Consider the following 21585-nt stretch of genomic DNA (forward strand, 5'->3'; position numbering starts at 1 on the left):
TATAAAAGCTCCCACTACTGGAGTTTTGCAGAGAAAAAGGAGAGCTTTTCACCAGTCAATTTCAAGGGTGAGTTCTACACACATGGGTGAAAGCCAAGTTTTAGTGCTTTTTGAATAATGCTTCATTATAAAATGCAAACACGTGGCTTACTGCCCTTGGGTTTTACTATATTGACCCAAACTTCCACCAGGTGGCATGGTTCGATGTCTGCCTAAAAAGAGAAACTCTTGGAAAAATGTGAGTTTCTGAACAGTGTGACGTGGGTACCTGAGGGCCAGATCAGGGGTCAGCTGAAGTCAGCAAGCAGCTTTCTGTTGACTTTGACAGGGCTGTTGGTGATGAGATGGGGTTTAGATATTCTGTTAAAAGGAAAAGCTGTTCTCAGAAGATATTTGTCTGAGGAATATCACAAAGGAGAAGTGAAAAGGCTTTTCACTGTCACACATTTGTAAAGATGTGGGATTTTTGCAATTTTTAGACGGAGCCCGTTTGTTTTGTATGGGGCCAAGATATGTATATTTATGGGCATATGGAGTGAGACTGAAGAGCTGTTAAGAAAATATATGAGCAATTTGCTGCAGAAACTCAAAACAGCTGCAGTTAGTCATGTATATATATATATATATAGTGATATATTTTACATCATTGCTGAGGCTTTATCAAAGCTGAGTATGTTTTGTTACTGTCTCCTTATTGCTTTAAGAAGCAGTTCCAGAGTAGCTGCAATGCTTTCATGCTTTTTTCACAGTGCTTTAAGATAAAGAAACACTGTGCAGACTTGACTGAAGAAACTCACTTGAGAGCAATTAATCTGATGATACTGTTTAAAAGATGTCTGACCTTTTCTCCTTACCAGGATTGCTGTCAGACATTGCTTTTTCTTTGTCGAACTACATACAGCAAATGTTAAGCTACTGTGCTTGGGTCATCTTCTGTCAGGCCTGGTTTCCAGGTAGCTTGCCTGGCTATATATAGTCCTTCACAGGAAAAGCTGCCACGCACTAGCTGTAAAGTCATCGGAATGGCTGGGCTTCTCATTTGTACGATCTGTTGCACTATTCAGCAAGGTTAATTTGTTTTAAATGTCAGAAGGGGGAGGATAATTGCTCCTTTATGTTTGCATTACCAAATGCAAAATGACTACTAGTTCTGTTCTCCGTCAGAGATTTAGCTGCAAGGCAGGACTACAGAGTGGATTGTTGGAGAAGGACACATTTCCTTGTGGAACCAAAGATCTCTTATGATTCCTCAGGTGACACCAGTGTACTCATTGAAAACTCCTTTCAGTGAAACAAAACAAGACACTCAAATGCAAGAGGGTAAAAGATGTAGCCATTTACATCTTCATTTAGATGATTTAGAGGCTTGCTGGGTTTTTCTTGAATAATGATGGAAGGATACTTTTTTAACTTCAAATGTGTCAGAAGATGCTTTGAGACAGCAAAACCTGTATTGCATGATGTGATTTACATGCCTGCATGGATCCAGTCTTCTTCCTGAAAAACAGAAATATTTCATCACTGTAACAATGTGAACAATAACTATGTAGATTTCTGTGTGTTTAGAATAGGTCCATTTTAATTCCTTTGTTTGAGTTGAATGTTTCCTTAGATTTCCTTTGCTTCCTGGCTGGAATCATGCACTAATAATTATCTTTCACTTCTACCTCCTAAATTCTCTTCCTCTTCTTAATGTAAGTAACAATATAAAAGGGGAGTGGGAGGGTGAAGCTAAGCTAAGCAAAGCAGTAAAAAAAATCAGCAAAGAATTTTTTCTTAACTTATTATTACATGTAATAATTAATATTTATTGCAGTCATATACATATCTTCTGCCCTGCTTTCTAACACCACATGGGTATGTCTCCTGTCTGCTGAGCCTTGCTCTACGTGCTACGTGTAGTCTGTAGCATCTGTGAGAATATTAGTTTGTTGTTAAGCTTTCAAAGTCCTTGCCAGTACTTGTGTTGATTCCAATAAATTTGTCTCTGTTTGTGTTCTTACATCATAGAACAAAGCTCTTAACCTTGGTACCATCCTTTATATTAACAAAGTTGTACTTAAGCCATGATTATTTTTTTTTCTGGACAATTGCCATTTATCATCATTTCAAGTCTTGTCATGTTAAAGATACTGATAATATTCTGTGAATTCCTTTCCAAAAGGAGTGAGCACAACATCAGGGACTTCTGGATGTGCATCAGTAGCTATTAAGCACCCTGATTCAGTAGGATAGCTTTATAGGTTTCGGGAGTACAGTTCACAGTGCATGTGCTTCTGGAGAGGGCTTATAAAGCTGTAGTGGGGCTTAAGCACAGAAAACTGGTACTACTACAAGTAGCTGGGTAAAAGCTTTTCCCACGAATCTGAGAGTGGGTTGGCGGCTGCCTTAGTGGAGTGAAATCCCCTTTCAGCATGTGGTCTAAATGAGGTGCACCACTGATGAACAGGTTCACCAGGCTGCAGAAATATTTCAGGAAAGTCACTGGATTTGCTTTCAGGCATTCAGATTAATGTTACCCTCTGCCTGAGCCTGAAAACAATGAATCTGGGTGACTGGAAGCATGGGTCTTACTACAGCTAACTCTGTCCATTGTGATCATTAGTGAAGGGGATGCAGCAGTATGGCAAAAACAGTGTTGTGATGGTGGATGAGATCATCTGCTCCAGTCCTCCCAAATACCGGTTCCCTGAAGCTGGGTTACGGATTATGATTACAAATAAGTTTGGACCACGCACCAGAATGCGGATGGCAAGCCGACTCATCATTAATGAGGTAGGTTCATCATGAAAACATTAAATGACTATCAAGCAGAGAGAGTGATGCTCATTCTGGAATTCAGATTCTGCACTGTTTCTAGAGATGGGCCAGTCGACAGGTCACAGCAGATGTGAAGATGGGTTCCCAGCTGATGGTACTGCTTGTGTTAATGGGAGGCAGTCACTGAGAGGGACTCCCTTCTCTCCCTGCCAGAAGATACTTGTTTCAATGTTTGTGTGTATGTGTGCACATTCAGATTTTATCTGCAGCAGAAGAGTTGGTTTTGACCATTACAAAAGTGGTTGAGCTAAGAAAAGATAATGGACAGGCTAACCAATAAGTGGTAAGAAGTGCTCTTATATGAGCACTATGTCACATCACATCAGGATGTGATCACATCAGGATCACATCAGGTATTTGCCTGCCTTTGTAGTCTTCGTGGTTGTCAGCTCAAAATGAAAATGGACCAGAATCTTTTCATGAGGGGAATTGGCTCTGAAAGGTTTCAGTTAACTCGTAATTAATATACTGTCACCACCATGCAATGCTAGTTTCATACCTTGCAGCTGAACTGACAGAATTGGCCAAGTGACACTGTTCTCAGCTTGCATGAAATACTTCGGATGAAATTTTCAGCCTGACAACCCTGGCTTCTCTGAAGGCAAGATTTTATCCTTTGCTGCCTACAACATCAAATATGGGAAGTTTTTACTCTGGCAAATAAATTAATTTCAGTAATTTAGGAAATGCAAGGTTTAGAAAGTTCCTAGAATGTGAATATCATAACACAGTTCATGTGTCTCCCCAGCATTGTGAATACCACACTGAAGGAATGCAGCACTCTAGTGTATTTGTAACAAAAGCTCAATTTAAGAGTAAAACAGTGAAATATTTTGAGGTAGTCAGCTTGTTGGTGTACAGTCAACAGCAGGGGAAGGTCAGATAGGGCACACAACAGCTGTTGTCTCTGTTAAAAAAGTTATTTTTTTAAAGCAATTCATTGGTCAGAAAAAAATACGTATTTCTTAATGGCTGTGTGCCCAGAGAGCTGATACTTGCTTGCTGTTCAATATCTGCAAAAGGTGTTCTCTATACCAGGGCATTTTGGATCTATATTCTTACATATTCTCACTACCAAGGTTCTGCGAAGCATTCAGAGTGAAGTTTTCTCTATTTTTAATTACTGCGTGTTAATGCTGGTTTCAGATTTCTTTTTTTTTTTTTTTTGGATGTTGTGTGGTTGCTTTATTTTTCAAGACAATCGAGAGGACTTCATAGAAGTTGCAAAATTTGTCATTAAAATGACAGCACTTATCAGTCCTGCATTATCAAATAACAAGCTAAATAACAAACAAAATTATTTTTATTTTCTGCAAAAGTGTGAAATTATTGTTACATCTCACATTCTCCAGTGTAGTAACTGGTATATATAATGACATTTAAAATCTATCATTGTAATTGTACTACACACTATGAATGTAACAGTCTTAAACATGTCTGTATAGGCAATATAAAAGCTTTGTGAGAGCTTATATACTTGGACAAGGACAACAACAGTTAATCTTTCTTTCTGAAATAGTACAGTAGGAGCTTTACATTTACCTCAAGGAATGGGGATGGGAAGGAGGCAGAAGAGTTTGACCTAAGTAGGAGAGATCTCAGACAATGAGTCATTTGTAAGCCATCTTTAGTAGTGCAGAAATGTCTTGTTACCAGTAGATTATGGTGCTGTCACTGGTATGAGTGGGAATTGCTGAGAGAGAAGTGCTTCACAATAACCATGTTTGTTAAAACATGGTGTGTAAGAACAGATACCACAGCTCTGTCAATCATGGTTTGAAATGCTCATGCCACTAATTTTGAGTTGCATGGTTAACACTGACATAAAGACAGAAAGGCCACAGCCGGTTTTGTTCGTTGCTGAAAGAGGAAGGCAACACATGAGAAGCATCACGGCTCACATGACTGGAGCTGGACAGAAAACAAAACCCAGGGTTAAGAAAATCAAGAATAAAACTTATGGCAGTTTTGTCTTTTACACTGTGCAGCGTCAGCGGTTAATCCAATCTGCCAATGGCTCAGGCAAACCACTTCAGAATGGGAGACATGAAAACATTGAAAATGGGAACATCCCTGTGGTGAACCAAGAAGAGGAAAGTGAACAGGACAATCTATCTCCATTTTCATTGCCAGGTAGGTTTTATTTTCCAGATGTTTAGAGCAAGGAAACCGAAGAGAATTGAAATGCCAAACACTGAGTTATAGGAGTAGACAACATATGTGGGCAGGAGAGGAGAAAAGGGTTTGATTTGGTTGTCTGGAGCTGGATTTGATGACAGTAAAACAGGACTGGAAGCTACATGATTAAAAGGAGATCTCAGAAAAGTGTTTTCCAAGCATCATGCACCATAGTGGTAGAAGTGCTGGTTTGCCAGAAGTAAAGAGAAAGCAAGTTAGGCAGGTGTGTATTCAAAAACTTGTCACACTGACCTGACAGGCATTGCACTGTTAGTAATTTTGAAGTGAACCGTTAATACTGGTCTACTGGAGATTACTAGGACAGAAGTAACTAGATATATAAATATATAATAACCTGATGTTTTAACTTGAATGTAGCGGAGGTGTGGACAAAGAGGAAGAAAGTTTTAAGGGGAGAAATAGTGTTTAATGTTTTTTAAGGTGATTAAAATTCTTAGAGCAGCATTATCTAATAATACCTTTTGAAATTTTTTGGAAACTCTCTGGTGTGAAGGGCTGTATATAACCAGTCTCACTATGTTGGAGCCCACATAGTACAATACAAGTTGACTCTCCCTCGGGTGTTTTGGAGATCAGACAGCAAAGATTAGATAACCTATCACAGGTATGTAGTCACTAGTATTCCCTCACAGACTTACTATTTAACCCCAGTATTACTTGGCATAAATTAATATCCCGTGCAGAGAAGAAGGAAGAATTTTCCATGTCTTTCTTACATGACTTTAAGTACTTAGAGGTTCTATTTGCTTGACTTACTGTCATTTTGGAAGAGATGTTTGTGACAGGGCAAACATTGAAGCATGCTGTGTAAAGATTGAATAAAACCATATATTTTAATGTGTTACTGGACTATGTGCTATTACAGGAGCTTCTTACAGACAGCAGTTGCAGGGGTGAAGAGTGGAAACAAACTGATTCACAAGAATGCATTCCTGATAATCAATGACAGTGTGAAAAAACTTTATTTTCTATGGTGGAATACATGGATTCAAATCAGCAAGATAGTTGTGCACACAAAAGCATGTTAGTAATAGTAATAATAACAGTAACAGTAATGAACAATTTCCAAAGAAGAAAAAAAAGCGTCCTCAAAACATCTTAAAAATGCAAGTTTCATTGCAAGTGTTGGCAAAGATTTTTTAACTGAATTGTTTTTAGCAAGTTTTTGGAATCAAGTTTTAATTCAGGCAGTGCAATCATGCATTTATTTTTATATTCCTGGACAATGCAGAATTCTAACATGTGGCAAACATTACCTGAAGACCCAATTGTCATATTTGGATTTGTTCAAGACTGAGACATCTTCTCTATGAATAAAAAATAGACTTCAGAGTGGAGCTTCCTAAGTGTTTGATATTCTTAATAGATCAAATGTTTAATAGAACAAATGCTTTGAACTAAGAAGGGAGTTATGAGTTATGTCATTGACCTTTTTTAATCCAGTTTTTCTGCATTTTTGAGAAAGTTTTTCAAGAGAATTGGGGTGTAACAGGCCAAAGTGGAACCATTGGTGATACAGTTCACACTGGAATGGAACAAAAGTTCAGCATGAACTCAAAGAGTTTGTGTAAAACTGGTAAAGTGATTATTTAAAATACTCATCGTTATTTTCAGTTGTTGTTGTGTTCTCCCTGTTGTATGGAGATGAGTTTCTATTGGTTGGATCATCATTCCTCAACTGTTATCCTGTACTTCAGTGCCTGGTAAAATTATGGAGAAGATTGTACTGGGAGTTATTGGAAAACACTTGGAAGATAATGCAGTCATTAGTCACAGCCAACACAGGTTCATAAGAGAAAAGTCCTGCTCAACTAGCTTAATTTCTTTTTCTGACAAAGTTACCCATCTAGTTGACCAAGGGAAGCCAGTAGATGTGATCTTTTTGGATTTCAACAAAACTTTCGATACTGTCTTTCACAGTATCCTTCTGGATAAAATGTCCAGCATACGGCTATGCAAGTACATAATATAATAGCTGAACAATTAGCTGACTGGTTGGGCTCAAAGGGCTATAGTAAATGGGATTACATCAGACTGGCAGTCAGTCACTAGTGGGGTTTCCCAAGGCTCCATTTTAGGGTCAGTTTTCTTCAATGTTTTTATAAATGAATTGGACACAGGAGTCAAATGCAATACTAAATAAGTTTGTGGATGATACTAAATTGGGAGGAGCTGTTGACTCCCTTGAGGGTAGAGAAGCCTTGCAGAAAGATGTTGACAAATTAGAGGGCTGGGCAATCACCAACCATGTGAAATTTAACAAGAGCAAGTGCCGGATTCTGCACCGGGGATGAGCCAACCCTGTGTATATGTACAGACTGGGGGAGGAGAGGCTGGAGAACAGACCTGTGGAAATGGATCTGGGAGCTTTGCTCAACAGCAAAATAATTATGAGTCAATATGGTAACGGCATGGAGCTGGGACAGGGGAGGGTCAGGTGGGATGTTAGGGAAAGGTTCTGCACCCAGAGGGTGGTTGGGCACTGGGACAGGCTGCCCAGGAACAGGCCTGCTGGAGTTCAAGAAGCGTTTGGACAATGCTCTGAGAAATGTAGTTTGATTTTAGGTATTTCTGTGCGGAGCCAGGAGCTGGACATGATGATCCTTGTGGGTCTCTTCCAACTCTGGATATTCTATGATTCTATGATTGTATTCTGACAGAGAATTCTTCTAATTTTCCTTTCAAAAGTACATTTTTAATAACCTTGAGGAAAATGTAAAGAAACAGCATTATTCTTTGTTGCTTAAGTACTGTAGCACAATCAGTAGCCTAAAAAAATCCTGACATTTGAAACTGGCTTTAGAGAAAAGTTTCCCAGAATCCCCTCTATTTTTCTTTTGATATATTTTCAGGCTAGGAATAAGGCACATACAGTTTCTAAAGATCAGAACTTCATGTATTCTTTCAATACATAAATAGCTCTATGAAGAATAAGCACTGAAAGGACTTTCCAAGTCAACTGCTTGCAATGCAATAAGTAGAAAATTCACTTTTTCAAGAACTGCAAGAGAAGTGGCTATGAATTGGCCCAACCTTTTTTTTTTTTTTTTTTTTTTTTTTCTGCAGTTCTTTAGTCACCTTTTTTAGCCTAGTTTGTATTTTGACTTTCTTTCTTCAAATTGTATGTTCTATATACTTCTGAAAGAACAATTTTTTTGTCTGAAACAGAAGTAAACATAGATGAAGTTTAAAGCATTGCATCATCTTGAAGCAATATAATACCCTGTTATCTTCTGCTATCTGTAAGATCTGCTTTATTGTTCTCCTTTAAACCCTATGGTGGTGCTTAGTAATAAAAGTACGACTTCAGTACACAGAAATAGAGAAAAAGAATATTACATGAAAACAGTCCTAACTAGTCTCTTGCCTAGATTCCATATGTCAAAGATGCAGAGATATTCACCCCCAGGGTGTGGCTCAGGCCTGTCTTGGAACAGGAGGCAATACATAGTGTTTATGGAAACTACATATGTTATCATGCAAACCAGCCTTTGCCTTTGGTTTCTATGTGGGAAGAAATGTTCTCTTTAAAAGAGGAATTCCTTTCTTGACCTAACTGTAAGGCCATGAGTAATTATCTTTCAAGACAAAGGTTCATTTGATGCTCTACTGTTCTGTTACTCTACAGTTGTTTGGAAACAGGTCTTAGGATCCAGGGGAAAAAAAAATAAAAAAAGGAAAAAAAAAGGATAAGAATAAAGCAGGATGAAACCAAGCAAACATATGCTGACAACAAAATGATGTATAAAAGCCCTTGCATAGCTCAGTAGTGTTTTAAAGCTCAGACTCAGAAAAACATTTCTGTGCAGCTCTTAATGGATGCTTAAATCCCATTCATCGTCACATGTTCAAGATCCTTTAAAATACTCGGTGTTCTCAGCTCCTGCTGGTTTCACAGAAATGAAGAATTCCTTCTCTTATAGGCTTGGATCATGGATGCTTTATGTAAGTCATGATGGTGTTAGCTAAAATAGGAATATTAATTCTGGAGCTAAAATAAGATAGCAATAAAAGAGATTAGCAATCCTGCCCATTTTGATATGGATCCAAAATACAGCGACAACATGTAGGAGAGAAGCAAAAAGGAATTAACAGTATCTACTAAAAATGTAGAAAATGTTCATACTCAGTTAAACCAAATGTTCATCTAGCCCAATATTCTGAATCCAACCATGACTTTATGAAGAAGTCTTGGGAAGAATGGGACAAGACAAGTTTATGTGACATTACCCTGAAACCCATTCTGCCCTTCTGGTATTTTCAGCTCAAGGAATTTCCTGGACTGGGTGTGATTTTTGAGCATTAAAAAATCCTTAGTGTATTTCTTCTTCATTAATTTGCCTAGTTCTCTTTGCAAACATTAACACCCACAACATCCTTTGGCAAGGAGTTTACTGCCTCCTTTTACTAGCTTTGAACCTGGCTCCTAATAGCTTCATTTGATGTTTTCTTTTATTGGAAAAGACAGTGAACAAAATAAATCCCATGTAACTCACTGACACTCAGGATGCTGTGGACCTGTATGATATCCCCCATGAAATTGTATGTGTCTGAGGCTGAGCTAGAGACAGAAAGCAGTTCCATGTGGAAATCTCTCTAGTTTATATCTCTGCCAACACTGATGCAGAGAATTCTGCATCTGCCCTGTCTTCTCTCAGTGCTCCTTTATACTTTGTTCACCAGTGGGTCCAGCACACTTCCAGCTCCTAACATATTTGAAGTAAGATTTACTGTTTTTTCTTCTTCTTTGTAGTTGTTTTCCAGACAGTTTTTCTCTCCAGTGTTATGTGCTTTTGCCTAAATTCAGAAACACGACTGAGTTAGGAAGGAGCTAGTTCCCATAGCTTCTCACATAAGAGAGAAGTTCTTCCAAGAAGATATTTGAGAGCAGGACTTAACTGCTGTATTCTGAAATGCTTTTTCACAAGAGCTTCCCCTTACCCCCTGTCTGTGTAGTGGTACATCTACCACGGAATTTTATTTCACAAATGTGTTTCGGGGGCAAATCTCACAGTTTTTTTTGCAAGTACTGCAATTTGATTTGAATTGTATTCTTGGAGCTCATGAACCAAACTCCTTTTGTAGAAAACTAAACTGGAAAGTGTGTTCCAGAACAACTAATGTGCTCTATGTAGGAGGAGGATATGCAGGAGAAATTGGCAGAAAAAGAGGCACAGATTTAATTTAGTAACTCTATTATGTTTGCTCATCACTTCACTCTGAAAGAGTGAAGAGGAACTTGAGAAAGTTTATGTATCTCATTTCTCCCTTAAAAATATTGATAAAGTAGACAGCAAGGTTAAAACATAAAAATAAACCATGCCAAAATCTGACCAAGTCAAACATGGTATAGTAAGCACGCTGCTAATTACTTTTAATTGTTGTTGAATCTTGTCCTGTGTAAAGCTATAGGAACTCTGAGAGTAAAGCTTGTTTCTGCAGATGGTGCAAATTCTTTATTTTCAGGACCAGTTCCCAGTGTACCAAAAATGTGTTTTTAAGAGAAAATTATTGGCATAAATCTGGGTATGCAAAGTGTGGTAAAGGCACAGGCTCAGAATAGAAATCTGGGTTGTTTTGGGCAGATCTCATGGTCTGGAATTTGGAACTTGTATTCTGGAAAATGAAACTTCCGAGAAGAGTGTTAGTATTTTGGAAAATAGTCTGTTTTGGAGAAGTAAAACCTCGGTATTTTTTTTACAGGAAAAAAAAAAAAAAGTTTCCAAAGCTTTGTTGCAGAAGAATTGAAATAAGAATGTTTTAACATGTCAGCTGTCTGCTTGGAGAGCTGACAAAGGTTGGCTCCAGCATGTTAATACAGAGAGTCTCACTGCCACGCTGCCTAGTGAACCTTTCAGAACTGAAATCAGTAAGGATTTTCAAAGAATGTAGAGGGGTAGCTTCTGTGTTAATTTTCCTGATAGTGAATTATAAAACGTTTTCTTAGAAATTTTTGATTTTGCAACAAAGGCATTTTTCAGTGGAAGATAATTCTGATGCAATATTCACGGTGGATCCAGTTTATTATATCTCTTTTGGCCGCTCCTATGGTAAGTCCCATACTTGGACAAAAAATACATTCTTCTGTTGTGTTTTGCATACAGCACATTCTCAGGAAAGAATTAAGCTCTCATGTTGGCCAATTTACATATACTAATTTTTTCTAGTCACTCTCAACACTGATGAGCCACAGCACTTTCTAGCAGAAATTTGCTCGCTTTCTGATTTATTACAAAGCTCCCAATGTGGAGGTGTGTATGTTGCTGCTGCACATTTTCAGTCAAGATTTGAATTAATATTGCTAATGATATGTGGATGTAAATTTAATCTTTGTAAACATAAAGCCTAATTAGGACCCAGGGGATGGGTGATTTTAAAATCACTTTTCATTGGGAAAAAAACGTGTTCATTTTTTGCTAATGAAAAGTAGTAGAGAAATGTAAAAAGATAAACATTAAAAAAAGAAAAGGTAATTTAAAAATTTATGAAGTAGAGCACTGAAAAATTCTACAGCAATAAACATCCTAGGCCAGCCTGGAAGTGCCCTGTTTTTATTGTAAGCTTACTGTTGTCAAAAGCCAAAAAAAAAAAAAAAAGCAAACAAAATCAACAACAACAACAAGAAACAAACCCAAACCTCAGAAAAATAGAAATCAGCATCAAACTGCTGGAAACCTTCCTCATTTTGCAGATAGATTAAATTAGATAAAACCTTTCCTGTTTTCAGATTACCTTAAATTAGGAATGGGAAGTTATAACATTTTTTTAGATCATTCATCTACTAAATTGTGTACAGAAGATTCCCCTTTCACATTGGAAGGTGTAGACATGTTCTGAAGTAGCTAATATGTGGAGTGGTGATCTGTGCTTGATTGCTGCCCTTTTAAAGGGAAGACTAAGTGAAAAAGCTGTCAAATTTAAGTGATTTAAATGTTTTAAAGTAACTTGGATCTGCTCCTGGCAGTGTAGTTGCAGTCTGTCTTCAACAGAAGTGTTTTCCGTGCAGCTTATTGACTGGGGCATGTAGGCTGTCTGTGCGATGTGCATTTGGAAGTTCTGTTTGAGGCTAGCTCTCGCTTGGTCCCATGGGCTAAATGCTCATTATTATTTGGAGCATTTTAGGTGTGTGCCTCTGGTTCAGCTGTATACCAATGGAATTTCATTGGTGTGATCCAAGGCAGTTCTGCATCACAGACCAAACTCCAATAAATTGGGAGGGTCAGGAGATTTACTTCAAAGGTACAATCCTGATCTGAATGAAAACACAAGGGTAGTTTCAGGCTTTTGCTCCAAGTTAATCTCTACTCAGTGTGAAGGTTGCAAATAGGATAGTGTTTTTCCTATTAAAAAAAATTAAAAAATATCTGTAGTGCCTTAAGGAAACATTCCTTTCCTGTCAGTGTTAACTTCTTTCACCAGTACACTGTCTGTATGTGAAAGTGATTATTGTGACCAACACAGAACCTCTGGAAAGAAGAAGGGCCCGAAATGTACTGACATTTACCAAAGGGCTCTTTGTGGTAGGACTGCCCTTTATTACATGTTTTCAGAAACATTGTAATCAAGCTCTTCTGTAACGATGTGTTCTGTAATAAAGCAGAAATATTCTCTCATTATTGTCGGGGTGGGGGCTCAGCAAACAACATATGCTTTTCCTCAGCTCTATGAGTTGCTGGAGGAGCCTTCAGGCCCACGGCTCACAGGAGTGCCATTAAACAACTGAGCGCACATCTTGTAATGGGACTGTTTGTGTATTTTTACAGAGCAGCTATGTATTGAATAATAGCCTTAATGAGCAGGATAATTTTCTTCCTAAGCAACAATCACGAAACAATTTGTCATGAACTAAAAGCATAACACAATTTCACAAATTTATTACTAAATCACTTTAATGATTATTTTAGAGTGGGCGGTCACAAATGAAAAGCAGCACAAGAAGTAGTTTCAAAAGAGCTAAAGAAAATGGAATTGCCAAGCTGGATGTTGTTTATGTATTCATTTTATCCAGGTGAAGTGAATGGGAGGCATCAGGTTCATGAGGAAATGAAGTTTGGAGGTTGCTGCTAAACTTACTAAATTCTTACTAAACTACCATGTCTCAGCATAAGAGTAGACTTCAGGACTGGGTGCCACACAGGTTCCATGACCCAGCGTAGTAGGAGCTGAAGAAAACAGCCTTGGGCAGAGCTGAGGTCAGCTACATTTAAGGCTTTATCTGAAGGCTTGTAACACTGGGGAAATTACCAGCCTGGGCCATGCTGGCTTGTTTGACTATGAACCGGCCTAGCAACGTGGGTAGACAAAGAGTACAAATTAACCAGCAGGAGTCTTTTAATGATCCAAACCAAAACGAATAAAACAGAAGGAGGTATGAAATACCATAGGATATTTACAGTCTCATTAACAGAGTTAGTGAGATGTGAGCTAACAAGTGTCATTTCTTTTTCTGGACAGAACAGAATGATTACTGTTTTTAAAACCTGTATCGCAGTATATGTAAGCAGGGGGCAAAAGGGCTTCCCTTTAAAATTTGTGTTATGTTCCCAGTGTCATGTAAAAATTTAGAAGTAGAACTGATGAAGGAGACTTCAGTAGTTTTATGTGTTACAAGTTCCACAGCCACAAGCTAAAAGGGAATAAAGAGCCAAGTTTAGTCTAAGGTTTCCTCGTGAGCTGATAGCATCCTAGAATTTACAAGGGAATCTCAAGTTAAGGAGCTGATTCGTAACTTAGCCCTAGAATACATACCTAAGTAAAATGAAGACTTGCATTTGCGGTTTAATTCAACTATTAAGGAGCCTCATAAGTTACAAAGATATTATTAATTTTAAAAGGTTTAACTTTTGATCTCTTTGTATCTGGTGTACATTGGTCCAGAGGACAGCTTTAATTCTAACTGAATCCATTGACAAAACTCCCATTGAACAAATCCTTAATTCCAATGTTTTTGCAGAAAGAAAATTCCTGGTGAAGCTGATGGGAGTTTTCTCTGTTTCTTAGCTGCTCTTTATAACTGAGTTAGCTTCACTGAAAGATGTATCCGATAATTTCCTTCAGTGTGATTACCCATTTTATTAAAAATGGCATATTTTATCAGATGTTATACATATCATTGTCAGTTTACGATGGAAATCCTTACTAGCAGAATTCTAAATCTATGTAAGGAAAACCCAAACAAAAAACACTGTGCAGTTGGCTGTGCTACTTCGATTTAACCCAGTCACCAAATTTGTTATCGTACTTGCAGGATACCTTCTGAAAGGTGAGTGAGTTCCATAGAGATTTCTAAGCCAATTGTAAAATAATTCTCTTATTTTTATTGAGAATTGCATGCACATTTACAATAATACACATTTTTTGAAAAATAAGAAAGCATGTACTTGTTGTCTTCATCAGTAGTGACATTTGTCTGGTATTGCTCACCTGTTGATTTCAGGGAGCTGTACGAGGGAAGTCATTGTCTTCAGTCTTGTTTTATAGAAGATAAGAGACTAGCTCAAGGTGTGCAGTTGGAGGGAGTAACGAGTCTAGGTCTCCTAAGTCCTAGTTTGAAGTTCTGCCTAAGTGTCCACAGTAGGGCATGTGAAATGAGCTTATTGTGTTCACAGGTTGGATCTGTGATTCTGTTTTCTTTGAAATTATTTTCTGTTGCTGCACAGAAGTTGCAGGTCATTTTAACTACAAGGGTTTCCATCTTCCATTTAAAAAGTCATGCTTTTGATAGTTTGTTTATGTTTGTGTCTTTGAATTAATAGTAATGGAGGTATTTGAAAGAGCAACAAATTAGACCATTAATTTTGGTTTTAGAAGTAGCCATACTTTTAAATCCTTATAAATCCTACTTGGATTTACATATACTTAGGGAGGCTTAGCATTAAGATTCTGGATGTGCATGCAAGGGCAGAATTTGGTTGAGATTGCAAACAGAGAGCAAGCATAGATGAAAGATACACTGGAAAACGAGCTGACGTGCACAGTTGTAACCAGCTTTCAGAGATCTTGTCATCTGCTGTACTTAAAGAAATGTGGGCCTGGGATTGTGATGAAAAAAATAAACTGGTTCTTTCCTTTCTTTGTCCTGCAGATGGAAAAATGAACAAAGTTAAATGGATTTTGACATGGCCATTGATATTCATGCTCTTTTGCACCATTCCAAACTGCAGCAAACCGCGCTGGGAGAATTGGTTTATGTTCACATTTGTCTTATCCACTCTCTGGATTGCCTTGTTCTCCTACTTCATGGTGTGGATGGTAAGCACATGTAGCAAGACGTGCTGTACTGAGTGAAGTGTGCATCATAAAATAGATCATAGATCCTTTGTATATTTGTTAAAGACATATAATCATAGTGTAATCTCTTCAGTTTACACTCTTTATTATTATAATTTTAGCTTTCTGCTACTCTTTTCTGCATAAACGGTTGGACCTTTACTATACAGGGCCCAACATGGTGCATGAAGGTGCCAGCCCAATTTTCAAAACAATGTGGGCATCCACATCCTACTAATGAAAGTAATCTAAATGGTAGCATGCAATCCACAGCACCTGTCCCGAGACACCTTTAGAAATTTGACTATAGGCTCTGATACTGAAACATGCTTAAAAGGCAGATGGATGGCAAAATTTGAAGTGCTGTAAAATACCTCGAGTAGAGTGGAATAATCCAAGAAAGCCTTTCTTAGTGAAGAGTATTATGCTTGCTTGTATGCTTCCATTTGCCCTAGATCTGTGAGAAGTAGTGTATCAGGTGTAGATCTGTAAATTGTGACCAAGGAGCACACTTACTTGGAGATTTGAATAGATTCCTTTTTTTTTCTTTCTTTTCTTCTTTCACTTTCTCAAGTTTACATTTGCAGTCAGAGAAGAGGCATGAATAGGAAAGCTTCTCAAAATAGTTTCTGTGATGGAAACAAAAATAACCATAATTTTGAAGTATAGGAAGTTACCTTTTTCTATTCTAAAAGATGCAAACCAAGAAGTTGTACATACCTAAAGCTAGAAGATAGGTAGGATGTGCTGCCAAAGAATTCATATGCTCATTTTTCCTTTTAAAGGAAAATATAGTGAAGAAACAGTCAGCTTGTTTCGTGCTGAGACTATGCAAATGTCTTATACACACTCATAGCCATATATATACTCTTATAGGCACATATATGGAAGACTTCTTGTTCATGAGCTCCTTACCTGCAAAATATTTTTGGATAGAGAACATCTCTGCTTTCTCCAAATGTGTCAGACATTCGCAGACTGCTTTACATTTATGCTTCCTCTCATGGAAGATTCCGTGTTTTCTATATACTTGATGCACAAAGTTTTGCATTATAAAGTAATCCCCCACTCTCTTGATGCTGAGAAATCCATATGCCAGCCACTCATTCTGCCTGGTATAATGGTGCCACAGCCACACATTCATTTCATACCTTATGTCCTTTGTCAGACCATGCTCTGTACCTTGGTTCCATTTGCAGATGTCCCTTTTGCAAACAAGAGACATACACATCAAGTCTCCAACACCTCTTGTTTTAAGACACACGCAGACCTTAATACTCTGTTACCACTTGCAGCAGGAGAATGATGCCTACTCCTGTTTCTGAGCCACAGCTTGCCTCTGAGAATATGAAGGTTTGTTAGTGGGTTCCTAAAGAATAGCTTTCCCTTGGCAAAGGGTCCAGTCTTCCTCCTGCAAGAGACTGGCAAACTATTTCAAGAAAACAACACAGAGACTTAAAGGCTTTCACCCTTAGCAGTCTGTGCAAGGAAGCAGCTGCCTATTCCTGCTTCAGTCTTCGCACTCTCACAAGGCCATTCCCTTTGCATGCTCAGCTGCCTGTTCTGCCTTTTCTCCTGACTCTTTTTCAGTCTTCTTTGGATGCTCCAGCTAAATACTGTTCCCTGTTCTCTCCCAAGAGTTCTGCTACAAGCTTCAGCCTCTCCCATAGCACTTTTAAAGCTGCATCTGGATTCTCAGGGGATAGTATAACCAGACAGGCTCAATTTGGGATTATATCAGGAGTCATTCAAGAAAGTGTTTCCTTCTTCATGTGCTGGAATATAATAAGTTATTCATATTTCTGGCCCTATATCACAATATAAATTGATTCCAGTCCTCTTGAGAAAAGAACCGATAAGGATCTTGTCATTTTGGGAATAAAGTAAAAACAAAACCATGTCTGTACCTTTCCTTAAAAAATCAGTATGTCCTATTAGAATTACAGAAAATTGTGCTTATTTTTTTATTTTCCCCATGAAATGTTGAAAAATATGACCAAAGTAATTTTCCTTTTTACAAGGTTGATTTTAGGCTGGTTATTCCACACCTACTTAATTTGCAGAAATGGATTTGAGTCTTAATTCTGCTAGGGTCCACACCAGAAATCAGAGTCTGTCACAACTGTATTGGATTGAGGAGACTTTCCAAATATGATAGGTTAACCTACTTTCCTCACTGTTCAGGTGACGGTGATTGGATACACACTCGGGATACCAGATGTGATCATGGGCATTACTTTCTTAGCTGCAGGAACAAGCGTCCCAGACTGCATGGCCAGCTTAATAGTAGCAAGACAAGGTACTGTGCTTGCAGGAGCATTCCTGCAATCTTACATACTTGCTCTGATTTGCTTCCTCCGTACAAACAAATCCTCAATGCAATTTTATTCTTATTTATTTATTTATTCTCACTGTTTCAGGGCCCAGTTAAAAAATAAAATGCTTTGCTAAGTATGGTGAGCTAAAAAATCATCCCTGTCCTGTTAGCTTTTGCTTATTGAGACTGGGCACAGCCTCACATTCTTGAAGGTCATTCAAAACTCAGATGTCCCGTGCATGGTGTTATCAGTCCGGGTAAAAAGATACGAGCCAGACAAAACTAGAATATCAGCTATTAAAAAAATTGCATTGAAGAATATATGCTAACCAGCAGTAGTCCATGTAAAATTTGTACTGATTTTTAGAAGACTTCCTGAACCTAGGGGAGTGAAGTGGTTAAGATGATCTGGCAGAAGTGATGTCGCTCCAAGCATACTTTTCATCCAAGTGCAGACCTCTTTCCCTTTGGGATATATGAATAGTGGCAATGGGAAGGCTTTTAGATAAATGTTAGCTATGTCTTCATCAGATTTCCAACTGAAATTTTAAAATGTTTTCTCATGTATTTTTAACATTTGATTAAGGTTTTTTACTTTTTTTTTTTCTTTTTGAAATGTCTGTAGCCACATTCCTTCCTGTGGTTGAAAAACATTAAACCCAAAATGATCCCCCTGTACTACAGGGGGATAAGAACAGCTCCTAATTGTATTGTTTTCCACTATTCATATCTCCATAGTCTGTTTTTTTCCCAGATAATGAGATTTCCAGAACACATCACTGGGCAAATAACAAGAGTTCTGAAGGGATAAATTAAGTACCCCAAAGTCCTACATTTGTAGTTTGAGATAGAAATATTGATCTTAAATGCCACTTGATTAAAAAGAATGATCTATTTAAAATATTTCATTCTCTGAATTTGTATTATCTCTTTTGTGCAGGAAAATCTCACTAAAGCAGAATAAAAGTATTTAGGATTCTTATGGAACATCCTTCCTACTAAATTAGCTTTCCATATGTAGTATTAAGTTAACAGCTTTTTGAAAGAACAGAAGGAAAACATGTTACATTTTTTAATTAACAGAGTGCTGCTTTAAATCAGTTCTTTAGTATTAGGCAAAAGTACTGAAAGGATTGTTTCCTCTGAAAGTGAACCTAAGCAGTAGCTTGGGAAAAAGCAGCTCCTCTTGTTCAAGGACAGTGTTTTTGTACTACTTGGAATCCAAGGAGATGGTTACAAGACAAGATTGCAGACAAGTATCTAAAGAGTAGAGAGGGACACTGCCATAAAAAGCAGCAGATCGAAAGCACAACCTTTCTATGAGCATCTCCCTTCAAGCAGAGACTGTACCTGTGATCTGTCAGTGTCTGTCTGTGCTCTCTGTACTATAAGTATTTGTAGGATGTGTCCCATTTACGTCAGAGTTCCTCTTCCTTCCTGGTGTGTGTTTTTCGGAAAGGAGTCAATAGTTAAACCAGTGCCTTGGGGAAATTAGACAGAGAAGAGTTCTGCCTTCCTCACATTTATTGATACTGGTGCAGAATGAGATGGCAGCCAGTGATGAGCATTAGGACTGGATTTTGAGTAATGCCTAGTGACTTCATGACCATTTACTCTTTTTTTAAATTTTTATTTCGTGTCCTACTTGATTGTTCCTAAAGTGAAGTCATTGCTGATTAAACCCATACCCCACAGAAGTGCCTAACATCTTTGACCCCCATCTGGCTGAGTTCTTTTTTGGACCACTTTTCATCATCCATGTGAGCTGCGTGTCCACAGACAAAATCCAGTAGGCAATCTGCAGGTTCCCCGTGTCTGCAGTCTATCTAGGACACAACAGCATCAACTTCAATTTTGAACTGGCATTGAACACGTTGGCTGAATGAATACCGTGCACTCAGTAAAACATTCCAAGCCACAAAGAAGATGCAGTTGGAGCAAGCAGTTACGGAAATTATCTCCCTACCTCAGATACTCTGGCCAGTCCAAGAGGACTTGGATCAATGCCAATCATTCCCCTTTAATTTCCTCTAGAACAGAGAGTATTGATCCTATACTTTGTTTTTACCTGAAGGTTGTTTTTCCTTTGCAGGCCTTGGTGACATGGCAGTATCCAACACAATAGGAAGCAATGTCTTTGACATTCTGGTGGGCCTTGGTGTTCCATGGGGTTTGCAGACGATGGCGATTGATTGTGGATCAACTGTATGTATACTGGGCATGATTTTAATATGTTCTTTTTCTCTATTAAAAAGCAAACAGTCAACCATATCCTAAAAGGAAAGCATGCAAATAAAAACCAACCAAACAGCAAATGCTGAGCACGTATTGGTGTTATTTCTTTGCCAAGGAACCAGGAGTTACATAAACAATTTTCCTTCCACAAGCTGTAATTAATTCACAGTTTGCTAACTAGAGTACATTATATTCTTTAGCAAAAAACAGGGCCATGTATGTCTGTTCATGACACGGTCATTTTCTCACTGCACAATCTCAGCACGTCTGTCTTCCTGTACCTTAGTATTTTTGTAAGGCAAGAATAGCAGTATATCTCCATCATGAGGAGATATAACATAAAATCCATTAAAAATGATGATTTCATTTACTCATTTATTTATTTCTATGGAGGTGGGATTTCTTATACATCTGTTTTAAATCCTTAACCCTCCCATTCTGCATTATGATAAATCTGTCACAGGTTTGTATAGTTTAAAATGCGTAAGTTAGTCATTATTCAAGGCAGAAGGTGGACTACCATGAATCAGTAAATTGATTTCTGATCTCTAAAACACAATTATTATATTCTGAATGTTTTAAAGGTGTTTTTTTTTTTTTGTTGTTTGTTTGTTTTTTGTTGTTTTGTTTTTTTAATCTAATTCCCACAGGTTAAAATAAACAGTAAAGGATTGGTCTATTCAGTTGCACTTTTGCTAGGATCAGTGGCACTGACTGTAAGTATATGTGTTTCCAAATGTGACTCTTAAGCATATTCTGATTGCAAAATAATCATTAACTATTTACTTTACATAATCTGGAAGGAAAATTGTAAAGGACTTATTATCCCCAAAGTATCAATTCTTATAAAGTGCCATTCTTATAACAGTACCATGAGTAGAAGAGCTGCCATTGTCCTCCGTGAGGCTGAAATCTGACATTTGGTGCAGAAGAGATGCCAGATGTATGTAGGTTCCCATTGATTTCAGTGGCAGTGTTGAAATTATGTGATCCTATAATACTCCTTTGCTCCTGTGTCCAGCTGCATACCCCAGGCCTGTCTCTCCTTTTTGCTAGGGCAAGTGCCAGATATGTTTCATCCCTCTTTTTATCCGTCCATCTCAGATTTTCAAACCAGCCTAGACTAATGAAGTGTTGTAGCTAAAACCCTTAATGAAGACTAGTCTGTGAGAACTGTGAACTTCAGAACTCTGAATAGGCATGCTAAATGTCACTCAGTTACCCTTAGAACACAAGACTTGTTAAGGTGAAACAATAGTTCTTTTTCAAAAGTCGATTTTGCTGGTACTTAGGGTTCTCTGATCCTGCTGACTCCCAGGGAGCCATCTGTGGAAAGAATCAAATCCCAAAGGTATAAAAATACCCATTTATACTAACATCTCACACTGGCTGCCTGTGGAGGCTCTTGTAGAGAAGGGGATCATCATGGGAGTTTCTACACTGTTGCATGGCTAGGTCTTAGAAAACTCCACATCACCTGTGCACGACTTAAGTGGTGGAATGACTTCACTTTGCCACTAACTTCCTAGTGCATCTGATAATATAAATGGTGGGAGCCTGTTCTTTTCCTTTCCTATCCCCAGTTCCATCATACTGCACGGTGCCTGTGAAACAACAAAGATGTTTTTCAGACATTTGTATATGACGTTGCTGCATGCTTACTGGTAACCAGCACTTCAGAAAATATGGGAGGATTATGCAGATGCGTTCCTATGCTACCTGCTCAGGGTTTTCTGAAAAGACTC

At 38.0% G+C, this 21585-nt stretch overlaps 1 protein-coding gene across 4 annotated transcripts in view; it reads left to right on the forward strand.

The window, feature by feature from the left end:
• Positions 1-21585, forward strand: part of SLC24A4 (solute carrier family 24 member 4) — a 94418-nt gene that overhangs the window by 65785 nt on the left and 7048 nt on the right. For all 4 annotated transcript variants that reach the window (XM_035327112.1, XM_035327114.1, XM_035327113.1 and 1 more), the window contains 6 exons: positions 2606-2775; positions 4809-4953; positions 15104-15270; positions 17473-17587; positions 19698-19810; positions 20491-20556. In XM_035327112.1, the coding sequence (XP_035183003.1) occupies positions 2606-2775; positions 4809-4953; positions 15104-15270; positions 17473-17587; positions 19698-19810; positions 20491-20556 (776 nt within the window). The remainder of the gene's footprint in view (positions 1-2605; positions 2776-4808; positions 4954-15103; positions 15271-17472; positions 17588-19697; positions 19811-20490; positions 20557-21585) is intronic.

This window comes from Oxyura jamaicensis, chromosome 5 (assembly GCF_011077185.1).
Source record: "Oxyura jamaicensis isolate SHBP4307 breed ruddy duck chromosome 5, BPBGC_Ojam_1.0, whole genome shotgun sequence".
Taxonomy (NCBI): Eukaryota; Metazoa; Chordata; class Aves; order Anseriformes; family Anatidae; genus Oxyura; species Oxyura jamaicensis.